Source organism: Musa acuminata, chromosome BXJ2-2 (genome assembly GCF_036884655.1).
Source record: "Musa acuminata AAA Group cultivar baxijiao chromosome BXJ2-2, Cavendish_Baxijiao_AAA, whole genome shotgun sequence".
NCBI lineage: Eukaryota > Viridiplantae > Streptophyta > Magnoliopsida > Zingiberales > Musaceae > Musa > Musa acuminata.
The window spans coordinates 933839-949700 of NC_088339.1; the positions used below are offsets into that span (position 1 = coordinate 933839).

The 15862-nt window shown below is 37.7% G+C and overlaps 2 protein-coding genes across 3 annotated transcripts; both read left to right on the plus strand.

The window, feature by feature from the left end:
• Window positions 1-109: 109 nt before the first annotated feature.
• On the plus strand, window positions 110-11023 carry LOC135605108 (uncharacterized). Of its 2 annotated transcripts, XM_065094813.1 has the most exons (13): window positions 111-360; window positions 481-577; window positions 1421-1472; window positions 1730-1812; window positions 1935-2375; window positions 2498-2942; window positions 3091-3169; window positions 3267-3397; window positions 5160-5391; window positions 6298-6433; window positions 7930-8024; window positions 8118-8241; window positions 10769-11023. In XM_065094813.1, the coding sequence occupies exons 1-13, from the start codon at window positions 275-277 to the stop codon at window positions 10832-10834; spliced, it is 2067 nt and encodes a 688-aa protein (XP_064950885.1). In that variant the 5' UTR covers window positions 111-274; the 3' UTR covers window positions 10835-11023. The 2 variants fall into 2 exon arrangements, with proteins under 2 accessions (XP_064950886.1, XP_064950885.1); XM_065094814.1 differs by lacking the exons at window positions 7930-8024; window positions 8118-8241; window positions 10769-11023 and having other exon boundaries at window positions 110-360; window positions 5160-5395; window positions 6298-6386.
• Window positions 11024-11314: 291 nt separating this feature from the next.
• LOC135605109 (protein CDI-like) lies at window positions 11315-15782 on the plus strand. Its single transcript, XM_065094815.1, has 2 exons — window positions 11315-12252; window positions 15531-15782. Exon 1 carries the CDS (start codon window positions 11431-11433, stop codon window positions 12202-12204), a length of 774 nt encoding a protein of 257 aa, XP_064950887.1. The 5' UTR covers window positions 11315-11430; the 3' UTR covers window positions 12205-12252; window positions 15531-15782.
• Window positions 15783-15862: the final 80 nt, after the last annotated feature.

The window sequence follows — 15862 nt, forward strand, 5'->3', positions numbered from 1 at the left end:
AAGGGAAAACCTAATTATGGATGATTTTTCTGGATAAATTAATCTAAATTTAATCGGTGGTCTCAAGAAAACCAATAAAAATTTCCAAAGAAAAACTAAACCTCGTTTCTTGCAGCTCGCAGAAGCTACGGGAGGCGGGTTTTAGTACTCGAGTCGGTGGCGCTTCCGTAACTCTCGCCGCGGCGCGGCTCTCGCTGTCTTATCCTTCTTTTCCACCGACAGACGGCATACTATATATTCTCTTCGAGGCTCGGATTCTCCATTCATCGATCGCATGGCAGCCGCCGAGACCGAAGTGGATGATGGCCCGGCTATCCGAACCCTGGGCGCCCTGTTATCCGTCTCGACTGTCTACCTCTCGTGAGTCGATTCATCATCATGATCAGCGTCATCCTCTTGATTTCACAGAAATCGCTCTTTTCTTCTTTGCTTTTAGGGTTTTTGAGTTTTGTTCTCTTTGCTGGGGTCTTAACTGGACAGGGATGACGCTAGGGTTAGCGACTTGGAGGTCTCTGATCGCATTGGTAGCCTGGAAGAAGAAGAAGAAGAAGAAGAAGGTGAAGAAAGCGAATCCAGGGTAACTATCTTTTGTTTTCCTATGTAGGATTTCTTTCTTAGTTAGGATCGAGTCGGTTTTCTTCCAAGTTGTTGGAACTTAAGCTTTATTTGAGAGCTAATGATGCATCATCTGCACATGGTGCATGACGATCTTGGTCTGTTGACTACGCTGAGTTCGGAGTTTAGCATACATGGCTTAATAGTCTCTTGACTAGATTAGAATGCCCCTTCCTAAATGGCGGTCTGTGGTTGACACTTTGATGCGTGAGGAGGACAATCGAGGAAGATGCATTCTGGAGGCGTATTTCCTTCTCTTACAAAGTCAAATCATCGAGACCTTGGAGAGATTTTTGGGTATTCAAATCAATCTCAAAGGAAGAGGTTGGACTTAACATTTATATATTACTGTGTTGGAGCCGTCGAGGTTTATCTGCAAGCTCTTATTGTTCATGTCCGGTTGAACCATCTTATTTGCTCCGCTGTTTTAGCTAGTCCTGTTCCCATCCTATACACATTGACAAATTGGACACAACTAACTACCCGTCCTCGTGGGTATCGAAGATCTAACTTGTCGAAGAAATAAGCATACGAGATGCATATTTTCTATTGAAATTTGCTTCTCTCTTTGAGGTCTGAATCTAGTTCCTGGGAAACTTGTAAATAAGTTTACTGTATCTTGTCCTGAATTTTAAGCTGGTAAAATTCTTTCTTTATTTCAAATTAGTTTATCTTCTAAATACTTATCTTATGCCAATGTCCTATAAACAGTTGTTTAATACAACATTTCCAGTTATTTAGTTGCTGGACTTATATTTATTAGATAATGGATTTTCTCTTACTATGTAACTTGTGGATGTTGCAGAGATCTACTATCACTTGTGACGCCAGCATAAGCAGCAAGCAGGAAACAGATTGTAAAAATTCTGAACTTCTATACTTTCATGTACTTTGGCTAATTTTAAATTTGTCTTTTTTTTTTTTCACTTTCATGTTCTTTTTCAAATTTCTGAACTTTTATACTGTTGCTCATTAAAAATGTGTCTCTACTAGCTTTTCTGTATCTACTAAATTGCCACTGTATATAGACCTTTACTTTGCAAATTTTCATTTACCTTTTTAGAACTTCTGAGTTAGTTTAAAATTTGACCATCCCTATTGTTGGACCTTCCAGATTGTTATTTGATGGAAGATACGGAACTAGCTCAGAGTATGGCTGCTCTTGGACTCCCAGTTTCTTTCAAGACAAATAAGCAGGTAAGTGCCCACTGAAGTTCAATAATCCAGTTTGCGTGAACTTTGGATTTTCTAATGGTATGAGCTTTCCATCTTTTATTTATTTGGTGTTTGCGTTATATTAACCTGTTTATCCATTGTAGAGAAAGGTGTCTACTTCAGCGAAGAGAAAGGGAATGCTGGTGAAATCTAAGTATGCTCATAATGATGTAGAGGAACAAGATCCTGGCATTTCTAAAGTTGAAAAGGTTCTTCGTGATGGCACAATTTTACCTGTTTCCATCAATAGTACAGAATGGGTAGCTTCTAATCTTGATGATTTAGAGGAAAGTCCTAGTAGCAGTGTGCACTTTGATGCACAGTTTGTATGCGAAACTGCTGTAACCACTAGTGAGGTTGGTGAAAGTCAAGATTGTGATGAAATAATCACATTGGAACATGTGGTTGATGAATTTCAAACATCTGGTGGCAATGTAGATGTTAAAATTTTAGACCATAATAAGAATTTAGATACTGGAAGTTTTACACAAGATGTTTCGGAAGAGTTGAGCTCTGGACATTATTTGGAGTTGCCTAACAAACAGGTTCTCTCCTATACCATTTGATTTTACAAGTACAAAAGAGAAAAATATTTTTGATTGACTAGATCTGTGGCTCTGCAATGCTCTGTTGAGCCTTCTCACTTGTTCTTCGAGTGATCTTGCAGGAGTCTGATAATACTTCTGTATGCTTGGAAGTTGGTGACTGGAGGGTATTATGGGATGATTATTATCGGAGAAACTACTTTTACGACTCCATAACACAGGAGACAACTTGGTACGCTCCTCCGGGATTCGCGTATCTGGCATCCAACCAATCTACTTCTAATGGCTTGTCTGCTGATGCAGCTGAACAGCATTCAGGCTTTGAGATTGATTGTGATACTGACAGACATCAGGATGCAAATGTAATACAAGCTGAAAGTGATCCACTCCTGGAAAACGAAATTGTTATAGATCAGATGTTATCAGATTCCTCTGATAAAAGCAACTATGTTAATTGTCTTGGTATAAATCGTGGCTCTGAAAGTTTCAACACGATCACCAATGCCAAAGAAGTTTCAGAGTATCTATTTTCAGACCATCCTACATGCATCAATGACAATACCAGAGGTTGCACTATACAATCTTCTCCCTACAGCTTCTTTTGATCCTCACATTAGATGTTAGCTACCATAAATGGTTAAACTTCAGTAAAAGTTTCAGTTCTGAAAAGTGTAGAGGACTAATACAAAGCTGGTACTTGTGATCTCTGAAACAGATGAGCTTGAAACTTTGGATAAACAAGCAGAGAAAGTCACTCACGATGAGGCATCACTTGAAATTCCCATACAAAACTGGTACACTGAAAAATATGAATGCTCTCTCTTTGTTGAAGTATTTGTTTTGTTCTCAAGACAGTCATTTTAATTTCATGTTGATATGATTTTATGGCAGTTTGATCACTTCATCAGATGAGATAGGTTATGTTGGAGAAGGAAATGAAGGCTCTATGACAGATGAGCTGGGCAATAATTATGTGTCTCTTAATGGCAAAAAGAAGAGGAGAGCAAGAAGGCAAAAATCAGGTGAACAAAATTATGTAAAAAGATATGCAAATGCTAGATATAGTAACTTATTCTTTTGCAGTTCTCTTTTTAATTAAGGTCAAGATCAGGATGACAAGAGGTATATATGGGGTTAGATGAGACAAAATGTTTGCATTTGTGGGGTAGGTGTAGTATCTAGTAAGGATAAAATCACAAAAAAAAGGCTTAAGATGAGTTGGACATGTTGAGAGGAATTATTAGATGCATCACTTAATCAATATGATTTAGTTCCTATTAGTGGTTATCACATTCTCATTTTCCATTTGCTTCACAGTTCAATTTGTATATTGATGAGGCCAGATTTGGTCATTAGTTTAATAAGCTGAATCTAATCCAACCTAGCCCACTTACCAAGCCTGAACTTCAGGAAGACTCATCTAAATTGATCTCAGATGCGATGTCCAATTCTTATAAAACTAGTTCTGGAGGTGTTCTCGGCATGACCTCTTTGATGCTCAAGTTCGAAATGACCTAAGGTAGAGAAATGAATATTCAAATTGGTGAGAGAGAAAGTGTTTGTTTGTCTGGTACCGAGAGATTTTTCTTCAATAAATTCATGGATTTTACTTGTTTTAGTCAAAGTGCAAATGCTAGGTCATGGGTATTGGTATCTGGTAGCTTTCAACAGTTTGGTGTTGGTAACCTGTGGTCCTATTTTTGGCTAAAGAAATGTGTAATGAAGTCCTAGAGTCACTAAAAATATGCTGGGAGTTATTTTAGGATTCTTGCAACTTCTTTGTGGAGAATTGCACCTTACATCTGGTGTTTTATAAATATATGTTAAAGGAACATTACAAATTACATAGAATTATTGGTGTATTGAGTGAAATGTTCTTGTTTGTAGTGGTTCCACAAGCTTTCTCTTATATTCTTTTTGACCTTTTCATGTCTTTCGATATGGAGTTCCATGTCTTATGCATGTGGTTGCTTTTGGTTTCTTTCAAGTTACTTTAAACTTGTAATAAGATGAGATACGAACGTAAAAGGCGAAAGGGGTCATCCCAGTAAACGAGGCTCCCACCAATGTGGGGTTTGGGAAGGGTCATTGTACTCAACTTTACCTCTATATTTAGAGAAATTGTTTTCTAGACTCGAACTCTGATTTCCTGGTTTGCAATGGAGCAACTTTGCCGTTGTACCCAGGCTCACCTCGAGATGGAAACTTAAAGTACAAATATATTTACATTTGTTAGATACTGTTGGCAAATTCTTTTGTGGCTTTTGAACGGACTGGATACTCACTGAAACGTGTCTTCTTTTTCTTTGGTATACCTCCCAAGAAATGTTTTATGAATTGAAGAATGGGTAAAAGAGGGTGACTTTACGTTTCAGAAAACCTTTTCATTTGTGCATACTGGGTAGACCAAGTAGTTGGTTATTATAAATTGATAAAATTGTACTTGTTATCAGGTCTGTTCTGATCATAATTAGAGAACTGGGAGGGAGCTTTATCAAATAAGGAAGAAAGAAAAGAATTAACATACCATAGTCATAACACCAACAAAAAAAAATCTCATGGAATTGTTTTGAAAACGATCACTGAGCATTGGTAGCTCTGAAATGTTAATAATGTTTCATGTTTGTGTCTAAACAAGATCTGTTTATAATTCAGTGTAGAGCTTTAAGATGCTTTATAGGATTTAGTGCAGAGCATGAGACCATTCCGTTTCTAAATTTTTTTTAAGGCATTTAGCCATAGTTGTGAGGTCGTAACTTTGATTCTACTTCTGTTTCATTGTAGAGCCTAAATCGCCAGGAGTTTATGAAGGTGTCTCTGCCAGTACTTTCAAGTATTGGTGCCAGAGATATTCACTATTTACCCGATATGATAGTGGCATAAAGTTGGATGAAGAAGGATGGTTTTCTGTCACACCGGAGCCCATTGCAAGACATCATGCAAACCGTTGTGGTGGTGGTGTTGTGATTGATTGTTTTGCTGGAGTTGGTGGAAATGCTATCCAATTTGCCATAAAGTGCGTAAGTAATGTTATTTCAGTAGTTATCTTCTGCATTTTATTTCCATAGTGATTTTCTGCATTATGTATCAGAACTATCCCTTTGATGAAAGAAAAAAATCTGATTATTTCTTTCTCTTATTAGCTTGATAGTAGGTGTTCTTTTCTCTGGTATTTCATAAACACATAAAAGCTTCAACATAATTGAGGTTATCCATAATAAATGACTGGCTTGGCTAACTTATCTATAATCAATGAGTTTGATCCTGTGAATAAGAAAAATTAATTCCTTAAAGCTGATTGCTTTTCTCTTCGATTGGAGGTCAAGTTTATCACACGTCTTCCTAACATCACAGTTCTGTTGGACGTATAAGAAAAACAAATTCAGTGATGGTAGGAGCTATGAAGTAACATTCACTGCTTAACAAAGATGCATATGCCTCTTAATATGAGGATAGACCCAGCCCCCAGTGTCCAAATGACCCAGCTAGCAATGCTATGGTCTATCAGTCTATGTTAGATGATTGTTGGAGCTCAATCTTTTTCACGTAGTACGAATTCAAAGCTTTCCCTCAGCAGACTCTCAACTAAATCTGGCATGCAGCCTTGCTAATAAAAATGGATTATGCAGTGGTGCAAACTTATTTTGACTAGGGCTTATTGCCCTGGTTACTGCCAGTGTGCATTTACTACCTTATTTGTGGGATAATGTTGCCAATATCATTGCCCCCCTTGGAGGATGCTTCTTGATTCTAGAAACAGGTTAAGTTAGCATAGAAGTTACATGTGATGCAGTTTTGTCATTTATGAAAATCTGTTTATATAAGTTGTATTGTATGTATTTGTTGTCCCTCCTTTGAATGTAATTTAAAATATGATTTTTCATTTTCAAAATCTTGATTGTGGGTATCCATTTTATTTCAGGAGTAATTATGTTATTGCCATTGACATTGATCCTCAAAAGGTTGAGTTCGCATATCATAATTCTACTATTTATGGAGTTCGTGACAAAATAGACTTTGTTCAAGGTGATTTTTTTAAGATGGCAGCTTACATGAAGGTACAATCTGCATGACAGATAAACATAATAGGCTTCCTTTTGATAAATGAGCAGAATGTTTTGCCTAATTAATGAACTATTCATTCTAAAATTGTTATCTGTAGCACAAATGGCACCAACAGCTCATGGTTTTCTTTTCATTCTAAAATTGTTATATGTAGTTAAAATAGCATCAATAATCAACTACATGCAGATTTTGGGTTCAAGACCCTTTGGTTCTTTGCTAATCATCACTTCTTTGTGTTTAAGGAGTTATATTCAACTTATAGAAGAGAATAATGATTATAACTTATTCAACATAAGAGAAGAAATTCAAGTTTTGTCTAAATTACAAAATTTCCAGTATCCTATATTTTCTCATGTATTTCTTGTTAAGGTTTAATCACTGAGAAATCCTCTAGGATTTAGAGCTACTGAGCTCTGCAAACATTTTATTAGCTTGGCTGCTTAGACAGCTCAGCAGTTTGCTTTGAGTGATGGTTATAAAGATGACCAAAGGCCTTCTCATTTTCTCTTTTGGTTGATTTGCTGTTCTAGTAGAACTTTTTCTCTGATGTTGAATACGATAATATAAAATATGATAAAAGTGTTTTGATACTCGACGAGGTTAGTTCTCTCACTTTTTCTGATACTTCAGTACTTTGATAAACCCTATTTTCTGTGTCTTCAAGCATCTTTAATTATATTTCTCCTCTAATTGTTTTATTATGCAGGCCATTTGGTAGATAAGATTCGGTTTTTGAAAAGGTAGTGATAACCCGAGAGTAATCAAAGGAGAAGAGCAACAATGGGAAGATTGGGTCTTTCTGAGTCATTTGATATGGGAAGAGAGATTAGAAATTGTCACTAGAGGATTTCTACACACAATATATTTGCAAACTATTTTAGCACATAAGTTGCATCGGCTTATGATTAGAATATGACAGAAAACCTTGGATCATGGTAGCATTGGCCCTCTACAACCTAGGTGTCAAGTGGTTTGAGTCATAATAAAAGCCTCTATGCTTTTGTAACCAACATTGGTAGGAACCTTGTATTTGGTTCTTGCCTTTCAGGTACATGATACATACATAGGTTAGCTTGAAATGTCCTGCCCAAGTGAAAACATAAATGGAATAACCACCTTTTTATCTATTGGTCATGTCAGAACCTTTTCGTGTAAACAATTTAGATATGGAACATAAATGAAAGTGAAGGAGATTGGATGGAAGATATGACAGATTGACAAAGACCTATAGTTTTGACTAGTTGCCAACCATATCAAACTTTGGAAAAGTGACTCAATTGTGAAATGTGAAGAACTAATAAAAGAGAACATAGGCTTTGTTACATAAATGAAATGATTTTGATGCATCCGAACTAATTTACGAGTACTAAGATACGGAACCATATAAGAATCCACCACTTTACAAAATTGTGACTCTACTTATGAAGGATGTAATCTGCATCTAGTTATTCAACTAATACACTGCATTGTCTATTGTATTCTGATGTAGGGAGACTCCGTGTTTCTATCACCTCCTTGGGGTGGACCAGATTATGCAAAAGTGCAAACTTATGATATCAGATCCATGCTTAAGCCTCATGATGGGTTTGTTTTCTTTTTTCACTTATTATGCAATTATAGTTCTTTACTGATTTGTAAACCATCAATGAATTTTATTTTCTTTTATTAATATATCAGGTACCATCTCTTCAAAATTGCAAGCAGGATTGCCTCCAAAGTAGTAATATATCTTCCTCGGAATGTTGACTTCAACCAATTGGCAGAGCTTTCTTTATCAGTCGATCCTCCTTGGACACTTGAGGTATATTTCATTTAAAATCTGCAGTCTTTTGGCATTTATTTGAATGATAACAAACAATGTATGCCTTTTGTTGACACAATGGGATTTTTTTTATAAAACAAAATGTGCATATATAATTAATTCAAACATAATGAATAATATTTTTATTTTATTTTGATAGCTATCCGTGTAAAAGTTCAGATGTAGAACTCAGTAGTGGATGCCTAATTGTAATTCTTTGTTGCTCTAAAGAACTAGAATTTGGAATGTAGGAACTCTCAACATTCCAGATTGTTAGCATTTTCATCTCTGGATATGAGTGAGGGAGTGACCAACTCAGACGTTGGTTGCCACAGTTAGGGGAAGTGTATCGACATTTATAAGTGGGCTGATTTTGTTGATGTCAAGGTTGTAGAAAAGGATAGAAGATAATACATTTCAGATAAAAGAGAGAACAGGAGGGAGTAATATTGTTGAATTAAGAGGAAAAAAATATCCTGCAGTTGATAATTATCTTTGATATTTTTGTTAACTTATGTTTGGTTGCAGAATAGACTGAACCTTTGTTAGGATAAAAGAAGCTAATATATGGTTTTTTAAGCTATATTTCACTTATATTGTTTTGCCCTTAGGACACTTTTAAATAGGCCTTGGATGCAAGCAAACATGAAAGCAAGCCATGTGGATTTACATCACATTTTAGGATTTTACTTCTTAAATAGATCATATTAAGTAGATCTAAATCTGATTTAAAACTCATTAAATTTTTTACTTGATTGGTTGGATCACTAGTTTGATGGTTTAGTTTAAATGTTGGTTTAGATTGCCAGCTTGCAGAGGCAGCAAGTTTCCAACTTTTTATGTTAACGAGGAGATGAGGTTGGGTAACTGATAGAGAACAGGTTCCATGGTAAGCTATTACCGAAGCAAGAATGACAAATATGAAAATTTTATGACTAAACAAATTGACAACTTTCAAAATTATGATTGTGGAATTGGTATTCTGATTATTAGTTGTTGCAACAGAGTCAGGAACTAGGAAAAGACTTAATCCAGATCATGACTAAAAGAGACAAGCAAAAAGAGTCACCTTTGTTATTCGAAATCAACATAATAATTGCATTTTCAAGAGCTGATTGCTTCTCTTATTTGCAGCCTCATCTGGATATGTCACTATCTGTCATAGGAATCCAGAAAGCAATTGACTGGGCATTCTATTCTTAAGAGAAAAAATTAATCCAATAAATCATCAACTGGATGTTGCTGCACCATGCACTTTAATAGTATTAGTGCTTACTCTAGCGTGACAATGTATTAAATCAAGGTGGTATTTAAAAGTCCTTCCACAAAATAGTTGAATTGAGAAATAGAACTTGATGTACCGAATCTCAAACCTATGTGATACTCTGTTATCACTCTATAATTTGACATAGGACAAGTAAGCTTTTTTAGCTTTATTGAACTTGGGTCTTAAGTTCAATAAAATGACCTACTGTTCTTTGTTTCTATATTTATTACAATGAAGGGTGGCATTCTAAGATAGGTCAGGCAACTCGTGGGATGTTGGTTTCATTAATTCGTAGTTCAGTTTTTCCTTATAATGACATTATAGATGTTTCTTCTAAAGAAGCATTAATTCCAGAATGGCCAAAATGTGCCCACATGATTTGAGGTTATTCTTGATAGGAGAATATGGTACTACTCTCTCTCTCTCTCTCTCTCTCTCTCTCTCTCTCTCTCTCTCTCTCTCTCTTTTCTGTAGATCATTTTTTGTTACAATGTCCTTACATAATTTGAGTCTATTCATGATAGGGAAACATGGTACTCCTGTATGTTTTTGATGTAGGTCATTTTTTTACCCATATTCAACATTTATTATTTATTATTTTATCATTTCCGAAATAAAGGGAAGATGATGTATGAACATGAGGGGAAATAAACAGATTATAAGCAGTTTATTTTAAATGTTGAGTTTGGAAGAGTTGTAGATAAATCTGGAAGATATTAGTGATAAATGAACATCATTCCACTTTCTCTGGCCTCTTAATTCTTAATTCTGATACACTTCAAAATGCTTATGACAGCCATACTCTCATCTTCTGATTAATTGTCATTTAATACTTTTTTGAAATGCTTATGAAGTCATATTCTGATTTTCTTGGTTATTGATGTATGGTAACTATATTATTGCCATATCCTGTTGCATTATATGATATAATGTCAGGAATTGAGGTATGCTCATGTTTTTATCCATACCCCATCTCCCCGTGTTAATGTTTAATAAATAAGCCAAGACAGGTAGATTATGGATCTTAATAAGATGAGATTAATAATATTCAAGACACCATCATCCAACCAAATTTACCTATTTCTCACAAATTCGAATCCTTAAAAAGCCGGAGAAATTATGATGTTTTCTGGTATGATGGCCTTCAATTGTTTCGTGTTTTTTTTTTGTTTCCTCTTCTTTTGCTACAACAAAAGTGCCATTTTGAATTAGTAAGACAGACAGGCAGTGATTTTGCCTAATTATATTCCCTTTTTGTAGGTTGAGAAGAATATATTGAACGGGAGGCTCAAAGCTGTCACTGCCTATTTCACTAGTACATCTTGACTCGACTCTCTAAACACTGTTCCGTTTTGTGATTTCGCTGCTAAAAATGCGGGTGATGTTTGCTTCTCCTATTTATCTGTAATTGTGTCAGAAAGAATCTCCGCCGTCCCCTGATCAAGACTAGTGAGATCTCTGTATGTTGTTTGTAACTTCTCCTTTTATGTTATGACAGGGTCGGTCTCTCTGAAACTGTCTTCTCTTCTAGGGAAATATATATATATATATATATATATATATATATATATATATATATATAATATAATATAATATAATATAATATAATATAATATTAAAGAACAGATTTTATCAAATCAAAATCGACGATTGATATCAGGGAAGGGAAAGGAAATGGACTGTATGGTCGTCCAATACCAATACGCAAATCAACGTTACCACGCGGTTCTCCGCGTGGGGCCCATCTTCCTTGCCGACTACCCACGGCTGTCGTAAACCGCAACAAACTTGTCGGTGGGTGTCCCTCGGTCTTCTTCGTTTCAGCCTCCTCCCACTTGCTACTACTGCTACTCATTTCCCACACTTGTCGGTGGGTGTCCCTCGGTCTTCTTCATTTGGTTTCCTCGTTTACCTCGGCAAGCATGGGCTCCGAGTTCCCCGACGTGGCCGGAGAGGAGCCCTTCTGTGTGTTCATCGGTTACGACCCCCGTGAGGACGTGGCCTACCAGGTCTGCCGCCGCTCTCTCCTCCGCCGCTCCTCCGTGCCCCTGTCCGTCCACCCCATCCGACAGGCCGACCTCCGCGCCGCCTGCCTCTATTGGCGACCCCGCGGCCCCACCGAGAGCACCGAGTTCTCCTTCACCCGCTTCCTCACCCCCTACCTCGCCGGCCACCGCGGCTGGGCCCTCTTCGTCGACTGCGACTTCCTCTTCCTGCACGACCCCGCCGCTCTCTTCGCCCTCCGTGACCCCAGCTTCGCCGTCATGTGCGTCCACCACGACTACGCCCCTTCCGAGACCACCAAGATGGACGGCGCCGTCCAGACCGTTTACCCCCGCAAAAACTGGTCCTCCCTCGTCCTCTATAACTGCGCCCACAGCAAGAACGTCGCCGCCCTCACCCCCGACGCCGTTAGCACCCAGTCCGGCGCCTTCCTCCACCGCTTCATGTGGCTCGACGATGCCGAGATCGGCGAGATCCCCTTCGTATGGAACTTCCTCGTCGGGCACAACAAGGTCGACCCCGCCGATCCCGACAACACCGCGCCCAAGGCCATCCACTACACCTCCGGCGGGCCTTGGTTCGAGCGCTACAAGGACTGCGAGTTCGCCGACCTCTGGATCAACGAGTTGGAGGAATCGAACGCCGAGAAGGCTGCCGAGGATGAGAAGAAAGGTTCCGCAAAGAATAATTAGATGGAAAGGGAGATGCTCCCAGATCTGGTGGAAGGTAGTAGCATTCAGGTATTGTGTTTGGGTCATTCTCCTAAATTCTTTTTCTTGTTGCTAATCAACATTTCACATGTTCTTTTCTTATTTCTTTCATTTTATGTCAATTTGTGCTTCTAATATTGACAATTGCTGTGTTATTTGACCGTTTTATATGATTTCATCCCATTATTGGAAGTGCTTCATTCTCCATCTTTTATTTGTTTCCTTCTTCTATGAAAATGTTTCACCCGGATCAAGGTTTTTGCCTCAAGGTTTAGGATGCTTTCCTGTTTGGTTGAATGCAAGAATTGGGAACTGGGCATCTTGTCATCAATTTATGCAGGTAAAGAATCACTTGCCATGGTTTCCCCCTTATCTTAGATGGTCATATATTCTCACACATATATGGAATGAATGCTGTGCCAATTTAGGATGGAATGTCTTTTGGCGCTCTTGTGAACCTGAAACTATCAGGTTTAGAATAAAGCAAATGGAAGTAATTTACTATCTCTGAGAAGAGTATGCCAACTTATTCCTCGAAATAATAATTCTGCACAATTGATGGGGTTAGACCATTGCCTTTCTGAAAATTCAGTATAAATTTGGTTCTTAATTGTTCTGGTATAAAAATGTAATGTACTTATTGTACATAAATTAAAATATGCATTATCGAACCAAGTTTACAATCGGCAGAAATTAAGCAACTCTGTTATGACTCTTCCCTTAGGATGATTCTGTTATTGGCTTTGATGTATGTAATATATATATCTCATAGAGTCATGCTTTGGAATGTCATGCTGTATGCTAATAATCATGATTGTGAAAAATGCAAAAAGAAGGTGCTTTTTTTTCCTATGTAATTTGGGAGCTTTTGCATGTGAAGTGTTCTACTCATATGCAACAATTCTGTTCTGTTTTGCCTTTCTAGATGTAGTAGGAGTGTATTTCTTTATGTGGTCTAACCTTCAGTTCATTGAAGTTTTGATTTTTGTTTGTTAGAATACAAATTCCTTTTCTCGGTTGTTAGCGTCAGCAAAGTGCAAAGTGGGTGCCACCTTTCATGTGCTGCATGTTCTGTGGCATATTTCTTTGGAATTTGCCTTGTGAGTGCCAATACTTATGCTTGTTTGTGTTGACGCTGCATCTGCTTCTGCATCCAGCATCGGGGTGGGTCTTTTTACATTCGTGCTGCATCATTGATATGTTGTGTCAACTCTCATGCTTGCTTGTGTTGATGTTGCATCTGCTTCTGCATCCAGCATCGGGGTGGGTCTTTTTACATTCATTCTGCACCATTGATACGTTGTGTTAACTCTCATGCTTGCATCGTGTTGATGCTGCATCTGCATCTGCATCTGCATCTGCATCGGGGGTGGGTCTTTTTGCATTCGTTCTGCACCATTGATACGTTGTGTTAACTCTCATGCTTGCTTGTGTTGATGCTCATCTGCATTTGTATCTCATTTTTACAATCTTAATAGAGGATTTCCCTCAACAGAGTAAAAAGATTTCCTCATATAGTTGGGAAAATCTTATCTGCTATCATGTCCTTGTAAGATGGTGCTCCTGTCAAGGATACCAATCTTGGATTGATGCAAAGCAAACAGTTTACGAGCCAGAGGCTTTATAAGTAGGGCAAGAGTAGATCACTACTGCTGTTATTGCTGTTGCTGCGATGCTATAGCAGAGGAGGAAGCTACAGCAAAGGTGCAGCAGAGGAGGAAGCTGCAATAGAGGTACAACAGAGGAGGAAGCTGCAGTGATGCTACAATAGAGAATAAAGCTACAACAGAGGAGGAAAGGTGAGGCAGTGCTCGTGAGCGCAGCACTAGAGACGCCACAGAAGGGAATGGACGTTGGCGCAGAGTGGCAGTGGAGAAGACAGTTGTCGTTCGTCGAGGAGGAAAGATTTTTGGCATCGACAGCTTGACAACGGAAAAGCGATTTTTGGCATCGACAGCTTGACAACGGAAAAGCAGTAATAGAAAGCTTTTTCTTTTGCCGTCGGATGTGGAGAAGCAACAGTGATGAGTCAGCAGCGAGAAGAGAGCTTGCTTCGGCTCTGATATTAGGAGGAAGAATTTTTCTCAACAGAATAGAGGATTTTCCTCAACAGAGTAGAAAGATTTCCTCATATAGTTGGGGAAATCTTATCTGCTATCAGCATCGTTTGGTTTATTAGTAGTACTGCTCAGGTCCTACTGCGTGTTGTGTCGACTTTAAACACACTTGGTGCCTATAACACGAGGAATTGGGTGATCTTTGAGGGTATTTCGGGAACTTTGGGTAGTGAAGTTTGAATAGATTATGGTGCTGTGTGAAGGAGTAGCAAGTGTTTGAAGTTTCAACTGGAAACTTGGTGTTGGATTCATTGTGGTGATAAAAGATAATTTGAATTTCTGTTTCTGATTTCAACCATGACCCCATTCATTTTAGTTTTAAAATTGAATTCCCAAGAATTTGAGATGGATAGGATTACTGTTTTATTAGTATCTTAATGTTTGTTTCTGCTGTACACATAAGTCTAAATTAAATCGCATTCTACAGGCCTTGTAAATCAACTTGTAGTTTCCGGCGTGGAAAGAAATTTAAAATGGTTTACGATGACAGAGTGAGTGGGTAAGCCAATTGTAAAAAAAATTGAATGAATACAATTAAGTAATAATAAAAATTGATGAGGGGGGGGTTGAATTTGTAGTGGATTGGTGGCTGGCTGGCTGGCACAAATCATTAATCTATTGGGTGATTGGATTTCAACTTGGATTAATGTTGCTAATTTTGACGGATTGATCAAAGGACGATGATTTCTTGTATCGTTTTAATTTTATCGGATGTCTCTGAAGAGACAATTGATCAAATAATTTTAAGATTAAATTGTAATAGTTGTTTGGCGCATGATATAATTATTCTTGACATGGGACCATTGGATTTCTTTTGATCATGTGCGTGTGATATGATTAAATAGATTAAATCTTGACGAACAAAGATGAATTGTTTTTTTTTTATCGATCAGGGAATTCTATATGCCTATAATCTTATTTTGGATAAGAATAAGACAGCAAGCCGTCTTTTTATTTTTATGAAGTATGATTTCATTCATTTTCTTGTTTCTACATTATTGCGTTGGTGGTGGTCTTAGTTTCCGTCAGAGGCTCACCTTTTTAGCATTGGTGCATGGTAAGTTACCTCAATGCCATATACGCACGATTTTGTAGCATGTCTTTGTACGTTTGTATACCCAAACATATATATTTTTTAATCTGTTATTGCATAGTGAATTGATGATAAAATTAACTTTTTTTTGTCGATAGGGGATAGGGAGACCGATCGATATTGGTTGGGCAAATTCCATTCAATGATAAATAAACTGGCAGCTAAACTATATATTGTGCTCCCACGTATGGATTCGAATCATCCATTGTGGCACCAAGAGATTCGAGTTCGTACAAAGAAGCCTTCGAAGAGGACGTTTAAGTACTCGAATACAGAGAATGTTTTTAAGAGACCTTAGAGAGCCCTCTTATGTTTGACAAATTTCCTTTTTATCCATTTTATTGACTCCATTGTTGGCAAATATCATTTAGCTGTCCAAAAAAGAGGAAACCCTATGTTATTATTGTCTCTTCACCTCTTTTCACGTTTC

Excerpts from the sequence above, each read along its gene's own strand:
- LOC135605108 (XM_065094813.1), top strand. The coding sequence starts at position 275 with ATGGCAGCCGCCGAGACCGAAGTGGATGATGGCCCGGCTATCCGAACC. Across the intron at positions 578-1,420 it reads GTGAAGAAAGCGAATCCAGG|AGATCTACTATCACTTGTGA; the intron begins GTAACTATCTTT and ends TGGATGTTGCAG. Across the intron at positions 8,025-8,117 it reads ATGCTTAAGCCTCATGATGG|GTACCATCTCTTCAAAATTG; the intron begins GTTTGTTTTCTT and ends TTAATATATCAG.
- LOC135605109 (XM_065094815.1), top strand. The coding sequence starts at position 11,431 with ATGGGCTCCGAGTTCCCCGACGTGGCCGGAGAGGAGCCCTTCTGTGTG.